The following is a 19,270-nucleotide window of genomic DNA, read 5'->3' as shown; positions in this document are numbered from 1 at the left end:
ATACTTTTGCCCTGTTCACGCGTATTATTCGTTCTACATTCTTACCACACTTGGTACAAAATCTGAAGGTAACAGCGATTATGTTGTAGCATTCGTCGCATCTTAATAATAATTTAATACAATCTGGACAGTTATAATTTTTTTTCTGGAGTTGAGGGATATATAACTTCACTATAACTATATTATAGTTGTTTGAATTCTTTATTTTCACGATGACAGATGTAGTTCTTCTTCTTTTCCCAACCATGGCCATCGTCAAAAAAAAAAAAACGACAGATGTAGTTTGATAGGTATAGTGTAAATATTTGTCAGTATTCACTCAAAAAAAATTGTCTATGGTAAAATGTCACTTGAAATGTTAACGTCTCTTTGCTGTGCATCTATACTATAATTCTTTAATATTCCTAAAAATCTAAAAGCAGCAAATTTCAATAAAATTAAAAAAGTATTGTGTCGTGTGTTTGTGACTTACTAAATATGCCTCCAATAATTAGGCGGTGCGAAGTTCGCCGGGTCAGCTAGTTAAAGATAAATTGGAATAAACGGCCTGGTAAAATTCTTCAATTGACCTATTTCCCTGAACAAAAGAAGTCATTTGGTATTCTAGGGTGGATACATCACGCTTGTCGGCGTAATGTAAAGTTAAACACTTACAAATAGCTCCCCAGTCTAAGGGTGTATTGTATGACTCAAGGGCAGCATCCGCGTTGCCGACGATTTTATTCCTTATCACGTTAAGGATTCCGTAGAATTTAGGTGTGCCCTTACTCGCTTCGTAAATATTTAATATTCGATTTACACTTTTTTTCCATGAATTGAATTCGGTGGGATTTCCCGAGAATTCGCGTAAACTTTTTTCTACATCAGGTATCTTGTCTAAATCTGATAAGTTGCTTGCCTGTTCTATATTGATGGTTTGGTCGCAAGTGTCTGCTAAGCCCGCATTCGGGTTAAGGGTTGCCCTCACTATGCTGGGCCCCTGCCTGTTTAACACGTCTAAAGCTACCCTTCCTATTAGGTTTACGAGGTCATCCTCGTTTATTGTAACGTTAGCTGATCCTGAATTTCCTGAAGGATCATTCGCCCTGATTACCGGTGGACGAACCAGATTATTTGGGTTCGACATTGTTTATTTTGTTGTGGCTGTTAAAGAGTTCGTTTTATATTTTTCCTCACTGTGCACTACTCTTTACGTATCGGTTTCTTTTCTACATCAATAACGTTTCAGTTTTTGCACTTACAAATTAATGCTTAAAGGTTTTATTTCAATTTTAGTTTGAGAAAAAAAAAATTCACAATCTGGGTTTCACTTAATGTTCATAATTAGTAATTATCACTTAACTTACAATACAATAACGACTTTCATTCTTAGCCTCTTGATATTGTTGGTTGTTAATGTTGATAGGTGCTGATGAGTTGGCTTGAGTTCCAACGCGTCCTTTTTGCTCTGCTACTAAGGGGCCTGATCTCACACTAGCACAGTTGTTTTTATTATCACTCCACGTTCTCCGAAGAAGGATTCTTAACGCCTTTTGTTTTCCTTCGCGACGTAGGAGCTTATTTTAGCTCGGGCGCCAGTTATGGGTTTACTTGTCAAACTTTGTAAAAATTATTTTATTTTTCCGGTCTTACGACCTTTATTGTTCAACCGCTCGCGTGTCTTTTGGTTGCTTTAAATGTTATTGTTGCTAACTTATATATCGCTTAGTTTTAGGTGGTACGTACAGCCGTTAGGTGAACAAAACTAGAATCCTGTGTAGCAACAGGTCGCAAGAGTATAAAAATGATAAATTTGATAAATTCCTTAACCAAATTAACCAGAAACCCGGAAATCAATAAGAAGAATCAGAATAACTTATTAAATTATGATGTCAATTGCTGAAATAGTGCTACAAGTATGTAAGTAAAATCACTACTGTACTGTTAACTTCAATTAAAATAATGAATAAAGTGTAAAATCCGTCTGATTCCAATATCAAAAAACTTCCAACGTGAATGTAAGACAAAATTGACGCAGTCAGAAGGATCCTTTGAAAACAAGTTCAGTGAAACAAATAAGTATCCAGTGATATGTGAAAAAAAGTCGTGACCGAAAGCCGTTACCTGTTATATAATCCCTAAAATAATTCTGCGAATCTGTAGCCAACTCAGGAGTTGACCAGACACTCCAGAATATAACTAAATAAAAACAAAACAAGTAAGGAAGGGTTAAGTTCGGGTGTCACCGAACATTTTATACTCTCGCACGATAAAGTGATAATCGAGATTTCATTATACGTCATTTACATATTTTTCAAATACCGTATTTGTGTAAAGTTTTATTCCGCCATCATCATTGGTTCCTAATGTATATACATATGTACTCATATTATACAGAGAAGGCATCAGATGGAATTCAAAATAGCGTTATATTGGAAGAAGGCGTGGTTGTGAACTGATTTCACCCATATTTTGTACATGTCATCAGGGTGTTAAGAAAATATTACATACCGAATTTCATTGAAATCGGTCTAGTAGTTCCCGAGATATGGTTTTTGGTCCATAAGTGGGCGACGCCACGCCCATTTTCAATTTAAAAAAAAAAGCCTGGGTGCAGCTTCCTTCTGCCAGTTCTTCCGTAAAATTTAGTGTTTCTGACGTTTTTTGTTAGTCGGTTAACGAACTTTTAGTGGTTTTCAACATAACCTTTGTATGGGAGGTGGGCGTGGTTATTAACTGATTTCATGGAAATGTCTGAAGGAAACGACTCTGTAGAGTTTAGTTGACATAGCTATAGTAGTTTCCGAGATATGTACAAAAAACTTAGTAGGGGGCGGGGCCACGCCCACTTTTCCAAAAAATTACGTCCAAATATGCTCCTCCCTAATGCGATCCTTTGTGCCAAATTTCACTTTAATATCTTTATTTATGGCTTAGTTATGACACTTTATAGGTTTTCGGTTTCCGCCATTTTGTGGGCGTGGCAGTGGGCCGATTTTTCCCATCTTCGAACTTAACCTTCTTATGGAGCCAAGGAATACGTGTACCAAGTTTCATCATGATATCTCAATTTTTACTCAAGTTACAGCTTGCACGGACGGACGGACAGACGGACGGACAGACGGACGGAAGGACAGACAGACATCCGGATTTCGACTCTACTCGTCACCCTGATCACTTTGGTATATATAACCCTATATCTGACTCTTTTAGTTTTAGGACTTACAAACAACCGTTATGTGAACAAAACTATAATACTCTCCTTAGCAACATTGTTGCGAGAGTATGAAAAAGTTAACACTAGGAAACTTGACAACACACTCTACATACACATTAAAAGTATGGTAGGGCTAAGTTCGGGTGTAACCGAACATTTTATACTCTTGCAACTTGCAAGAATCAAAGCCAGGGAAATACTTTAAAGTTTAAAACCATATATTTCATATAGAGTAAAGTCAGCCGGATGTTCGAAATTACTGGTATTGGTAATATTGGCCAAGTTTTCGTTCAAATTTATATATTTTAAGTACAAAGATACTCTGTTATGAAGTAACACACTCTCTTATTTGTAATGAGATAACTCACATATTGGTACAAAAACATCCAGTAGTTCGAAAATCTTTATATTAAGTATATGTGGCTAAAGGAATTATTGGTCCGATTCAACCCATTTTTGACATACAATCATAGAATTATAAGAGAAGGATTATCCCTAATAAGGTGTCACACACTAAATACACTATTCGTGCAAAGTTTTATCCCTTTATAAGTATTAATTGCTTCTTGATTTGTGTACTTGAAACTGAACGAAGCAAGTGGAATTTAAAATTGTGTTATATGAGAAATAGGCGTGGTTGTTATCCGATTTCGTCCATTTTCACAATGTGACATAAGAATATAAGAAGAACGCCACGTACTAAACTTTGTCGAAATCGGTCAATCGAGTCTAAGATATGGGATTCCACCAAAAAGTGGGTGGTGCCACGCCCATCGTCCAATTTTCACACCGGCTGCAATAAAGCTCTCTCAAACCATATCGGTGGTAAAATTTAATTTCTCTGGCATATTTAGTTATTGATTTATCGCGCTTTTAGTAGCTTTTAACAGTACTATTATGGGGGGTGAGCGGGGTTATCTTAAGATTTTATCCTTTTTCATAGTGTCGGTAGAAGTTCTTATAATATTTGTACTAAGCAAATTTGGTATATGTAGCGTAAGTGGTTTAGGAGATATGTTCACAAACTTGGATGTTCACTTTTTATCAAATTACAGCTTCTTAACTTAATTTAGTTATTAGTTATGGCACTTTGTATGTTTTCGGTTAATGGCCATTCGTGGGCGTGTGCAGTGGTCCGATTTCGCCCATCTACGAACTTTTTTTGTACTAAGGAACCCACATACCAAGTCTCATCAAGATATCTCAATTTTTACTCAAGTTACAGCTTGCACGGACGGGCGGATGGAAAGACAGACAGTCAACCGGATTTCAACTTTTTTCGCCTTCCTGATCATTTATACATATACTATATAACTCTATATCGATCTTGCTTAGTTTAGGTGATACGTTAGGTGAACAAAACTATAATACTCTGTAGCAATTGGTTGCAAGAGTATAAAAATTATACATATGTGTAAACAAATAGAAAGATTGTTAAAGTGAACACCACAAAAAGGAAAGTCCAGTGAACAAAAACAAAAACGGCAAAAATAAGACGACAAAACATAGACGACTAGAGAAGAAAAATGAATGGGGAGCAGGCTCCGACGACAGCAGAGATCTTGCCCGCGAGGAACAGTAATTAGAGAAAATGCGGCAACCCTACCTGGAATTAAGAAATAAGACGGAAGAAACTAATGGCAGCATATGCCTTACTAAAAACCGTGAATGATCGGCATATCTTCCCGGGAACGGGAGTTATAACTAATAACTCCTTCTTTAGAATATCTGCTATCTTTCCATCAAAAACAGTGACCTACAAAAATAATTAACAAGGATCTTATTTTAACGAACAATACAAGGAGAGGCAAATGACACAATTAAAAATATCCCTCAACTGGACAACTGGCAGCTGATCAAAGAAACCCTGAAGCTGAGATACAGACCAGACGTAAAGCCGCATCTCCTTTACAAAAGGATCAGGAACCTTAAGGTAAGTTCAATAAAATATAAGTCGGAAGAATTGACAGATTACTATAGAGGTTACCATTCCATTGACTTAAGCAACATGGACATTATATTAGTAAATAGAAATGACACAAGGCGCTTTGTTAAAGTAATGCATGTAGCACGCTGGCTAGATCCGAATGGATTAAAACGCTCCAGCTCTGAAAGTGGAAGATATACTAATAAGTGTAGACCAACAAATTCGGGTTATTCGCAAAATTTAGACAACTTTAGACAAAATTTCGATCAAAACAAACCGAATCAATTTAGATAAAATTGTGGTTAATTTCATAATAATCAATATAGACGAATCAAGGTGAACCAATGGAGATAGACAATATTGAACAAAGATCAAAGAGCTCTCAATTAGCAGGACACCCTATATCGCAGCATGGCCAAGATTGCCTATGCTAGAATAGGTAAAGCCAATCAGATTACTCCAGAACTGATGTTGATAAAGAAGAGATTAATATTAGCATTTTGTTTATGAACCAAACTCGGAATCCTTACCTAAAGACAATTAATATTAAAGGAAAAAGTTATATTGCACTAATTGATACAGGAGCTAGTTTAAGTCTGACTATTAGCGAAATTACTAATACCCCTAGGACTAAATTTAAAAAATCCGTTAACCTTTAGTACGCTAGCAAATGAGGATAAAATTAATTATAAAGTTCGTACAGTAGCACCAGAAGAATTTAACTTACCTAATAATGCAAGAACGAAGTGGAGGGTCACACCGCTCAGAGGACGAAAGTATAATTTTATAATGGGCATGGATATATTTAATTTTCTCAGTGCATATTCTATTTAGCCATTAAAAGGGTAGAATAACTTTACAGCGAGAGGAAAGTACTATTTTAATCAAATTAAATTACTTAAATCAAATTTGTACCCTTGAAACTGCTGATAGATTAACTAACACAACGGAAATTCAACACGATATTAAAACCACAACGCTGCAACAGATTTAAATATTCGAGTCCATTAATAGTAGTGCCGGAGAAAAAAAGATAGCTCAGGCGAAAGCAAATACAGAATTTTAATAGACTATAAAAAATTGAATAAGGTCACAGTAGATGACAAATACCCTCTTCCGAACATTGATTCCATTCAAGACAAATTATGGAGAGTCTAGTATTTTACTTCTTTGTATCTAGTGAAAGGATACCATCAAATTCTAGTAAAACCAGAAGATTGGGAAAAAACAACTTTTGTAACATCACATGGACTATATGCATTTATAAGAATGCCTTTCGGACCAAAGAATGCCCCAGTCACATGTCAACGCCTAATGAATGAAATGCTGATGGGTTATATAAACAAAACATGTGTTGTGTATCTAGAAGATGTCCTAATTTTTAGTACGTCACTGAACGAACATATTAAGGCTTAGGACACATTTTAACAAAGAACTGCATGAAGTCAATCAATTTTTAAAAGATAACTCTGGAGTAGCCCAACCAATAACCAAATATTCGAATGAAAGAATTTAAAATAAGTAAGGTAGGGCTAAGTTTGGGTGCAACCTAACATTTTATACTCTTGAAACTAGCAAGATTTAAAACCAGGGAAATGCTTTAAGGTGTAAAGCCAATCATATAGAGTAAAGTCAGCTGTATGTTCGAAAATCCTGATATTAGTTATATAGGAAATGGGTCAAGTTTTCGCCCAAGTTTATCTATTTTAGACAAAAAGATACACTGTTTACATATGTTTTTACATATTGTACCGCATATACAAAGTCAATCGGAAGTTCGAAAATCTTTATATTCAGTGTATGGGGGCTAAGGGAAGTAGTGGGCCGATTCAACTCATTTTTGACAAATAGACATGCCTTAGTATAAGAAAAATTATCCCTGATTTTCAATTATATATCTAACAAATTGACCAATATTTTCGATCAAAAGTCAATTATAGGTACTGAGGTCGAATTAATCGGTATCTAGGGGCTTGAAAAAATGTTCAAATGTTGGATTTGAAAAATTTTTGGTCATACGATAGCATACACTAAAGGCATTATTCACGCTTCTTGATTTGTGTACTGAAAAGTGAAAAAATCAAGTGGAATTTGAATTGTGCGATATGGAAAGTAGGCGTGGTTGTACTCCGATTTCGCTCATTTTCACACTGTGGCATAGTAATATGAAAATAATGCTACATACAATTTTTGCAAAATCGGTCAGTCAGGTCCCGAGATATGAAATTTCCCCAAAATGTGGGCGGTGCCACGCCCATTGTCCAATTTTTACACCGGTTCCAATAAAGCCCTCTCATACGATCCCGGTGGTGGTAGAATTTACGGTTCTATATCTGAATTTAGTGCTTAGTTATGGCAGTGGTCCGATTACGGCCATCTACGAACTTGTACTAAGAAACCTGCATACCAAGTTTCATCAAGATATCTCAGTTTTTACTCAAGTTACAGCTTGCACGGACGGACGGACAGACAAACAGACAATCAACTTTTCTCGCCACCCTGATCATTTATATAAATGTAACCTTATACAAATCTCGTTTAATTTTATGTGATACGTACAACCGTTAGGTGAACAAAACTGCATTACTCTGTAGCAATTGGTTGCAAGAGTATAAAAATGATACATGGTAAAAGAATTATTTTAATTTCGGAATATGATTTCGATAGTATGAGTGAAATATTTAGGAAATATATAACAAAAAGTAAAATAGCAATATTTTTAAAAATATCTGAACGTTACTACAATGTAGTACAATAAAAGCTTATTGGAATGTTTTAAAATGATAGTCCAATAGAATTTATTAAATGTGCAATGAGAGCACAAGATATTGAGGAAGAAGTAGAAGCATTCAAACAGATTTCTTTATATCAAAAGAAAAATTTACGTTCTTGTATAAATTGAACAAAGAACTACCAGTAAAATAACTAATTCAAAAAGCTATTAGAAATTTTAACGATAGATTTCATTGGACAATTAAATGTACACCAAATCAAGTAGATGAAGAAATAGTAGAAAATAATTGAATAGCAACAAAGAATAAAGTTATAAATATATTGACTCAAAAAAGAGAAAGTTATGTTGTTAGACATAAGGAATAGAAGAAGGAAAAGCTGGAAAATGTCCACCCTTCTAACATAAAAAAACCATTGAAATTTTCAGATATTCTGATAATGATATTAATTGTGACAACCACAGAATTGGCAGCCCAATTAAGATTTATAGACATTCAAATCAGGACATAAGAAATAGTCAAGGGCACAGAAATAGTTGTACACAAAACAAACACTGTAGAAATAAAAAAAAACTTATTTAATGACAATATTATTTTACTGAAAATAAATCATAAAAACACATTACAAACAGAATTGTTAGAAGTAAAAAATAAATGTAGCGTTAATACAAAAAAGAAAAAGAAAAAAGAGAGGTTTAGTAAATGACAGACAGACAATTCAAATGAAGTTTTAATGTTATAAATAAAATATCAACCAAATACAGTAAAATCTTCTTTTACACGGTAGATACGTTCCTAAGAAAACCGCGTAAATCCAAATCGTGTAAAAAAATACACGATTTATATGTAAATTTGGAGATCTGTTCCAAAACAAATAAAAATTGTGTAAAATGAAAAAATTCTAATATTTTCTTAAAGCGAATTTCAAGCCCTCACGAACTAAATTAACCATTAAAACCTGACCTTCCATGGCAAAGGAAACATGTGTAATGCAATCCAAAATATTAAACTTTTTCCATGCTTCCATAACATTCAAATTGTATTCTTCCACTCAATCTAAAATATATCTTAAAATTTACATGATGTGATACATTTTAAGTGTTGCTGTAATACCCTGATCGAGTAGCTGAATCAGAGAAGTGGTACTACATAGGCGGCAAAACCAGCAACTAATTATTCGAATGTACCAGCACTGGGTGGCTACATGCATTATAAACAAGCAGAAGTATTTTGAATTCTAAACCTTTTTGTGTTTTATATTTCTGGACTTTAGGAACAAATACGGTTATTAAACCAATCTTTAAATAGATTGTTCGCTATAACATGAACTGGATGGAAGTTGTTTAATGTGCATACCTTTAAGGCATAAGGGATTTGTTCAATAATAATGAAATTCTGTAAGCAGTCACTAGCCACTATTTGAGACATTTTGAGGTAAAGTCTCAATTTGAGACTAGTTACTATTCACAAACAATCTCTAACATTAGTCTCAAATTATTAACTCAAATTTGAGACCTGATAGTTAGCAGGTCACAAAACTAAAAAGAACTCTTGTTTGCCATTTTGAATATACTGAATAGAGATCATCATAGATTTTAAACGATTGTCGTTTTTTTATATTTTGTGAGCAACTCAAACATGAAAAGGTTAAAAATAATTCAATTTTACTTAAATTTCGTAAATGAAACGAATTCAACATATATTTTTATTTTTATTGGTAATATAGTTTAATATTAATTTAATTATTATATAAAATAGTTTTTTGACTATGTTATAGAAAATTTAACATTTATTATCGACATATTTATTTTCATTCAAGTGTGAAAACATCTCTGAATAACGAAATGTAATAGATTTTGTGACTGTCACTTACAGAATAGCAAAAGCGTCTCAAGTCACAAAAATTGTCCCTAACTTAAAATCTCAAATTTAAACACTTATGACTGTATCACAGTACAGAATCGCACGGTAAGAGTGCTTTCAACATTTTATCGCCAGATGCGTTACTACAAAGCAAGAGAGTCACCCGATCTTTGACTGCTTTAAAGCCACCAGCTGTCTTTTGTGATTTTGCTATGAATGTTCTTTTTGGCATTAGCTACCAAAACAATGCCGTTTCGTCGGCATTAAATATTTGATATGGAGTTGATCTGCCCTCTTGAATTATTTTTGCGAGTTAATCCGGAGAGTTTTTTGCAGCATTTTCGTCTGAAAATGCCAATTCTCCTTGAATTTTTACATTGTGAAAATGGTGTCTTTTCAGAAAACCTTTCAGCCATTCATGACTTGCATTGAAAGCAATTTTATTAGTTCCCTAATGTGGTACTGATGGTTCGAACTCCTGAAGTCGTTTGTACAAGTATATTCTAAGTGCTTTCTCCTTAATAATCTTCCCATGTACAGTATTTTTTTCTGTAAATCTTCAATCCATAACACCATATGTTTTTCAGTCTTCTCAAAAGAAGGATTTCGACTATAAGAAGTTGTTTTTGAACTAAGGCTGAGCCAGAAATTACTGATTGTCGAATGGAACTGTCATTTTCGTTTAAACCAAAAGCTCTACTAACAGATGTTGAACCTTCGCAACTTCTAAGATAGCCTAGAATTTTTATTTTCGTGTCTAATGAAATTGTTAGTCTCAAAATAAAATGAAATTCCTTATTGAAATTTTCTAAGATAACAATCTAACACAATTTTACCTTTTGAAAAGTTGTTAACAACTCCGATTATGTAATTTGAAGATTTCATCAATTAATAAAAAATAACTAACTTAAACTTTAACTTTAAGAACTTTACTGAAATTATATATTGCGTCATGAGCAAATTGATATGTTAAATAAAAAGGGTATTTCCTTTAAAGTAAACAAGACGTGAAGTAGAGTTGCCATTTGGATGATATCCAACACTTCAGAAAATCATGTAAAAAATTAAAAATTGTTTGGAACTCGTGTTAAATCAAAAATAACGTGTAAACAATTTAAAACTTTTTCTTAACGAACCGTGTTATTTCGAAATTGTGTAAAGAAAGATTTTACGGTGTGTAACTGTATCAACTGTAAAAAAATAAAATTGAACAAATTCAAAATATTTATAGTCTCAGCGAAAGACGGGATTGTTAACCCAAGCATTATGCCAAATCATGAAATAACTAAATAACTAAATATAATATAAATTGTGATACTTTGAATATTTGCAATTAGGCACAACAACTTTTAAAACGTTTTTAAACTTGGAATAAAAATACTAAAAAATTTATACAAGCCAAATTAAGAAAAATTGTACTAATACCAAATAAATATCAAAAAGAATTTGGTGCGAAAATATAAGAAGTTTTTACGTATGAAAACATGACAATGTTATTTGAAAACAAGAAAAAACGTTAACTTCGGCGGCACCGAAGCTAATATACCCTTCACAGGTGCATTTCTTTTAGTAATTATGTGTTCAGTTTGTATGGAAGCTATATGCTATAGTAATCCGATCTGAACAATTTTTTCGGAGATTACATTGTTGCCTTAGAAAATAATCTATACCAAATTTGGTGAAGATACATTGTCAAATGTGAAAGTTTTCCATACAAGAACTTGATTCCGATCGTTCAGTTTGTATGGTAGCTATATGCTATAGTTAACCGATCTGACCACTTTCCACGGAGATTACATTGTTGGCTTAGAAAATAATCTATACCAAATTTGGTGACGATACATTGTCAAATGTGAAAGTTTTCCATACAAGAACTTGATTCCGATCGTTCAGTTTGTATTGTAGCTATATGCTATAGTTAACCGATCTGAACAATTTCTTCGGAGATTACATTGTTGCCTTAGAAAATAATCTATACCAAATTTGGTGACGATACATTGTCAAATGTGAAAGTTTTCCTTACAAGAACTTGATTCCGATCGTTCAGTTTGTATGGTAGCTATATGCTATAGTTAACCGATCTGACCACTTTCCACGGAGATTACATTGTTGGCTTAGAAAATAATCTATATCAAATTTGGTGACGATACATTGTCAAATGTGAAAGTTTTCCATACAAGAACTTGATTCCGATCGTTCAGTTTGTATGGTAGCTATATGCTATAGTTAACCGATCTGAACAATTTCTTCGGAGATTACATTGTTGCCTTAGAAAATAATCTATACCAAATTTGGTGACGATACATTGTCAAATGTGAAAGTTTTCCTTACAAGAACTTGATTCCGGTAGCTATATGCTATAGTTAACCGATCTGAACAATTTCTATGGAGATTACATTGTTGCCTTAGAAAATAATCTATACCAAATTTGGTGAAGATACATTGTCAAATGTGAAAGTTTTCCATACAAGAACTTGATTCCGATCGTTCAGTTTGTATGGTAGCTATATGCTATAGTAAACCGATCTGACCAATTTCTTCGAAGATTACATTGTTGGCTTCGAAAATAATCTGTACCAAATTTGGTGAAGATACATTGTCAAATGTGAAAGTTTTCCATACAAGAACTTGATTCCGATCGTTCAGTTTGTATGGAAGCTATATGCTATAGTAATCCGAACTGAACAATTTTTTCGGAGATTACATTGTTGCCTTAGAAAATAATCTGTACCAAATTTGGTGAAGATACATTGTCAAATGTGAAAGTTTTCCATACAAGAACTTGATTCCGATCGTTCAGTTTGTATTGTAGCTATATGCTATAGTTAACCGATCTGAACAATTTCTTCGGAGATTACATTGTTGCCTTAGAAAATAATCTATACCAAATTTGGTGACTATACATTGTCAAATGTGAAAGTTTTCCTTACAAGAACTTGATTCCGATCGTTCAGTTTGTATGGTAGCTATATGCTATAGTTAACCGATCTGAAAAATTTCTACGGAGATTACATTGTTGCCTTAGAAAATAATCTATACCAAATTTGGTGAAGATACATTGTCAAATGTGAAAGTTTTCCTTACAAAAACTTGATTCCGATCGTTCAGTTTGTATGGTAGCTATATGCTATAGTAAACCGATCTGACCAATTTCTTCGAAGATTACATTATTGGCTTAGAAAATAATCTGTACCAAATTTGGTGCATATATCTTGTCAAATGTGAAAGTTTTCCATACAAGAACTTGATTCCGATCGTTCAGTTTGTATTGTAGCTATATGCTATAGTTAACCGATCTGAACAATTTCCACGGAGATTACATTGTTGCCTTAGAAAATAATCTATACCAAATTGCCGACGATACATTGTCAAATGTGAAAGTTTTCCTTACAAGAACTTGATTCCGATCGTTCAGTTTGTATTGTAGCTATATGCTATAGTTAACCGATCTGACCACTTTCCACGGAGATTACATTGTTGGCTTAGAAAATAATCTATACCAAATTTGGTGACGATACATTGTCAAATGTGAAAGTTTTCCATACAAGAACTTGATTCCGATCGTTCAGTTTATATGGCAGCTATATGTTATAGTGGTCCGATATCGGCCGTTGCGACAAATGAGCAGCTTCTTGAAGAGAAAACGACGTTTGCAAAATTTCAAAACGATATCTTAAAAACTGAGACACTAGTTCGAATATATACAGACAGACGGACGGACAGACGGACAGACAGACGGACATGGCTAAATCGACTCAACTCAACATACTGATCATTTATATATATACTTTATAAGGTCTCCGACGCTTCTTTCTGGGTGTTACAAACATCGTGACAAACTTAATATACCCTGTTCAGGGTATAAAAACAAACATATTAAACAATTAAAGCCTATCTTATCTAATTTAATCAGAAGTAAAGAATAATCAATTATTGTTAAAAATGCCAATAATCTATTAATTAATAACACTTGTAATAATAATGAAACTATTTTATGCGGAAATTTTGTAATACAATATAATAACTGCTCTATAAAAATCATTGATTACCATTTTTCTAATTTCATTGAAACAGCCGAAGGAATCATTATGAACATGAAATACGAAGATTTTAAAAACTTTAAAGAAAAGCTATTATTAGATAAAATAGATGGAGAATACAAGTTACATTTTGAAAATATTTCTTAATTGAATTTTCACGATAAAGTAATATATGGCTGTATGATATTTATGAAAATATTTCCGAGAATCAGAATAACTTATTTAATTATGATGTTAATTGCTTAGTCAACAGTATTTATTGCAGTACAGTATTGTAAAACATATGTATGTAATAAGTATGATAAGTAATAGTGCTATGTAAGCAAAATCACTCCTGTATTGTTAACTCCAATTAAAATAATAAATAAAGTGTAAAATCCGTCTGATTCCAATATCCAAACCAAATCGTCTTCTCTTTGTACTGATTCGGAAAAAACTTTTTTAAATAAGTTTAAATGAGAATGTAAAACAAAATTCGCGCGATGTGCTGCGAGAGCCGAACCTTTCTGGTATTTTGGTAATAAATTGTCACGATTTGAAAACGTTGTTCCGAAGTAAGATTGGTTATTATGAAATGGCAAACTAGACAGTCAGTAATATAATCTCCGAAAAAAGTGTTGCCTCATTGAAAATCATACGTCTAAAAAAAACCGTTCAAACGGCGTAATATCAAATGTTGGTTTTTTTAAGGACTTCGTCCATTGTTATTTTTAAAAATGTGGTTATTGTAGTTACTCGTTTGGTGTCCTTAAGGTTTTTTAATTGCAGTTGAAAATATCTATTGGTGCCCACACAAGGGAATTTTATTAAATTTGCTTAATGCAATTTATTTATTTCTATTGATGCCTGCAGACTTTTTTGATTCGAATTCTTTTCCGCTTTTTTGCTCAATAACAGTTAAAAAACATTGGCTGGATTATAAATACTAACATTCTCTTGCACATGAAACATACCTCTCCATCGATGATGTTTCTGAATATTGCTCTCCTCACTTGTCGACCCAGAGCAATACCCTCCTGATACGAAACTCATGTAAAATGCGAGTAAATATATTTGTTTGCGTTTTTTTTTCTGAAAAAAGATTTTTATTAGACATAAATAGTCTAAACACAAAATTAAAAATTTTAAACTTCAAAATTCAATAACAATTCGGATCTTATTATTCATATACAATTCATATTTCTTAACGCTGCCACATATTCAAAATGAGCAGTAATAAATGAGTAATAAGTATTATTTCAGATATTGCAAAGTTAATGCATTTTCATCGCCAAAAACCGATTTGGTTAAAATCTCCCTAAAAAACCGTCATAAAATAAGACATTTTATGCATTTCACAAAAAAAAAAAAAATTTTAATGTTTTATTTTCCATTTCATTTATTAATTTTTTAAGTAATTTTGACAGAATAATTCAAAGAGTTCGTTACCACAATGTACTATTTTCCTGGTAACAATACTAGCTAGAGCGTTAGTATATGGTGACACATAACCTGTATTGGTTTGTATTATAGTATTGTTATTGCATGTTTGCCGCAGGCATTGCATACATATTCATATATACATATGTATGTATGCATCCATTTATAATAGCGTATAATTTAACTTCATTTACTATATATGTACATATATTAAATACTTATGTATGTATACGTGTAAAGTAAACCTACAAAATTTATGTAATAAATTGAAATAAAAGTCGCTTGAACGATATTAGTAGCTTGTGGTAGCCAGAATTAATTTGGTATGCTATTTGTATTCACTAAATAAGTCTGAATTTGTATAAGTTAATCGGTCCATAAATAAGTCCCATAGACAACGAAATAACAGTGAAATCCACTTGACGTAACTTAATACATTTTATTTAAAACTTAAGCTTCTATTTTCTGTCATTTTAAATAAACTATACTTTGCTTAATCAAACCATTTACAATTTTATAAAAATATGACAGAGTTTTTCCTCGAATTTGTGGTATATGCTTCCTACAATTCGATGAACTCTACAAATTTTTAACTCTTCTTTCCCCGTTGGGAATTATGTAAGCTTGCTTTAAGGACTTTTAACTATTTATAGACGAGTGTTTGCTGTTAGAAAATATCTTTTTTTTTACAGTTAAGAATAGAAGAAAGTACTTGTAGTATAATATCTAATAATAATAATAATAATAATAATGTGAATACAGACCATAAGATACATAGTCTATAGGTTCGACAGTATTCACACGGTAGTATTTTTGAAGATGGTTAACATACTTTGCACGTGATATCACTTTACTCCAATTTAAGTTTGCATTCGTCCTAAAAGCAGTGGACTTCGAGTCTTACTATATGATTTTTGTCGAAATGCAAACGTTTTTGCTGGAACTTAAACTGAACAGAATTGAAAAAGTAAGGTGATTTTTTTGATTTTTGCCTTTCACTTATGTACTTTAATTGTGAATTGTGAAACATCACACAACCAAGAAAAGAAAGCAGATATTATACAAATTTTAAAAGGTGTCAAATTAGTGTTCTCGTTACTACATATAGTATAGAGAGTAAAAAATATTGACTGTAAGAAACAGAAAATTAAAGATTTCTATTGCTAAATGGTGAACATATCTGTACCTATTAACAAAACACATCCTTACATATTTAAAAATGTTAATTCAACCCCGCAATGAGTTACAAAAAACATGTGAACTACATAATTTAGTAGTCGCGTGCGGCCACGCCGTTTGACACGGGTTTTCACAAATTGATATGGTCGATCGCGGTAGTCAACCGGTGTTTTGTAGCGCAAGTATAAATATGTGCACACTACTTTAGATACATATGCACATACTAGTTCGAAAGCGTGTTGCACTCGTCCACGCACATACACATATTATCACGGAGATCGTTAAAAGACTGTTTTAAGGATCGCGCCGCTGGCACACTTGAATAACATGCACATACACACACATACACACATCAAAATTAACATATTATTTTACGTATATTGTTAAACTGCTACGAGGGAGGGAGGGTGCCAATATGCATAAGCAATTCATTAGAAATCAATATCCCAACGGATTGATCAGTATCCCGTGCTACCTTCAGAAATGTATGTTGTCCCCATCTTTACTTCTGAACCGCTCACCCCTAAGTCGTGTATTCCACGACAAATATGCGGGTACGAAAATGCTGCATAGGAGTGCATAATGACAGGAAGAAGCAGACTTCTTAGGAAATTTGAAACATCGTATTTTCGGATCGTTACAGGACCCTTGACGAACAACATCTTTCATGGGCGCATACCTCACACACACATATGTATATATAAATACATTTGTATATTCATTTATACATATATTTGAGTGGACTTAAGTTGGCTTGTGTAAATATTAGGAACGGGAGCACGTATTATTAAGGACTGGCGTCTATTTTGGTTTCAGCACCTTTCGCCGGCTGCTTCGCCTTTTGCTTTTTTTGTGCGTCTACTTCCTCTCACTTATGTTTACAGTTCATAACTTCTGACATTGCGTTGAACTTTTGTGATCCCAATTATGTCACATTACGGCACATGGCATATACATACGTACAGACATATTAACTGAGACGCGTGTATCGCATGCGATTAAACATTTTATATTTTTTACTCTTGCAAAATGTTTGCTAAAGAGTATAATAGTTCCGGTTATGCGTATCACTTAAAACTAATCGAGATATATGTAGGATTAGAACATAAATTATATGTTCAGGATGACGAGATGAGTTAAAATCCGGGTGACTGTCTGTCTGTCCGTCCGTGCCAGCTGACTTCAGTAAAAATTGATGATACTTGGTATGCGCGTTTCTTGGCAAAAAAAATATTAGAAGTTCGTAGTTGGGCGTAATCGGACCTCTGTCACGCCCACAAACCGTTATTAACAGAAAACCTATAAAGTGACATAACTAAGCACTAAATTCAGATATAAAAAATTTGTAAAGTTCTAATAAGGTTAATATATGTACACTTAAGCAACAACAACCAAATTCGCCTAGCGAAAATATAATAAGAATTTCTACCGACAGAGGCGGGTGTGTACCTTGGCTGCAACAAGATAGTGGTCCGAGTGGATGTTAGGATATCGGACCGTACGCACGTCTAAAACACTGGAGGTATGTCTTCCCTTTATCACAACACGATCGATCTGGTTGGTGGGTTTTCGAGCCGGAGACAGCTGGGTAGCTTGCTTTTCCTATGCTGGAATCTAGTACTACAGATAACCATATTTCGGTCTCCGACGATTTCGATCAGCCTCAACCCATTTGAGGATGATTCTTCATGGACGCTAAATTTACCGACTTTTGTGCCAAAAATACCTTCTTTGCCACCCTGGCGTTAAAGTCGCCTAGCACAATTTTGATATCATGACGGGGCAGCTCTCATAGGTGCGCTCCTAGCGTTCATAGAAGCCACCTTTGGTCACATCGCCCTTCTCTTCAATAGCGGCGTGGGCTCAAATCAACAATATGTTGAGGAACTTTGCTTTTTGTGACTAGTCGCAAAATAAAAACAATTATACGCTCGATTAACATAGCCAGATGCTATTTATCGCTTGTCAGGATTAAAATCACAAGGAAATATGACTTAATATCCACAAAAGATCAAACTTACGCTTGAATTGTAAAACCCAAAAGAAATTTCAATGCAATTCATCACCCAACAACTGATTATATAAAAAACATTATTAGTTTCTAATCTTGTCAGCGTGTGATTGGCGTGTGTTCAAGGTGATATGCCACATTGCGAATGTTTCAAATTTTTGCGCATGTTAGAAAGGAAGGAAATACTTTGCAGCGGAGGCTCTTGTGTAGATGTTGTCCAAAGTGCACAGAAAGCAGACAATAAAAACCAAATTGCTATCCAATGTTGACAATCAAAATCGCCAACCAAAGGGAAATGTCACGCTTATCAGTGCCCAACAATGACTGATCAGTGAGAGTGACTTTGAATACACGTATTATGGCGAATATATGTATATGCATGCATATGTATATGTACATGTATATTTGTGAGGGGCTGTTGCAAAAAGGGAGTTTGGAGTGTAAATACTGTAATGCATGACTATTACTTTTAAGATTGCAAGAGAAGCCTGTGTTATCGATTCACTCATTCATTCGAAGAACTTAACCGAAAATCGTGAAAGAAGTGCAAAAATTATAAATTTATCTAATTTAATATTTCAAAAATAATAAAAAAATCAGACTGTGAGCAAAAGTTTATAATACTTATAATAATGACCGTTTTCAACTGGTAGTATATAGAACCTTTTTACCTGTATCTTTTTTAACACAATAACTAACATATCAACTCCACATTAGTGAATACTACTGCATCTATTTTTGGTTTTATAATCCCAGTTTATATCATAACGTTGTATTTGAACGAAGGATTTGTCGAAAAAACATTTTTCGATCGATTTTTGTGGGTCTAAAAATTCAGTTTTTTCATTCACAAAAAAAACTTTTGTTTCAAATAAAAAATCCTTCGTTCAAGTGTGAAATTAC

The 19,270-nt window shown here is 33.4% G+C and overlaps 1 protein-coding gene across 1 annotated transcript in view; it reads right to left on the bottom strand.

The window, feature by feature from the left end:
- Positions 1-14,852, bottom strand: part of LOC120779703 (saccharopine dehydrogenase-like oxidoreductase) — a 93,738-nt gene extending 78,886 nt beyond the window's left edge. Inside the window, exon 1 of the mRNA XM_040112069.1 lies at positions 14,712-14,852. Coding sequence (XP_039968003.1) covers positions 14,712-14,790 — 79 coding nt within the window. The 5' untranslated portion in view covers positions 14,791-14,852. The remainder of the gene's footprint in view (positions 1-14,711) is intronic.
- Between the last annotated feature and the right edge of the window lie 4,418 nt (positions 14,853-19,270).

This window comes from Bactrocera tryoni, chromosome 1, assembly GCF_016617805.1.
Source record: "Bactrocera tryoni isolate S06 chromosome 1, CSIRO_BtryS06_freeze2, whole genome shotgun sequence".
Lineage (NCBI taxonomy): Eukaryota > Metazoa > Arthropoda > Insecta > Diptera > Tephritidae > Bactrocera > Bactrocera tryoni.
The sequence above is the reverse complement of the archived record's forward strand: the minus strand, read 5'-3'. Positions and strand labels throughout refer to the sequence as shown.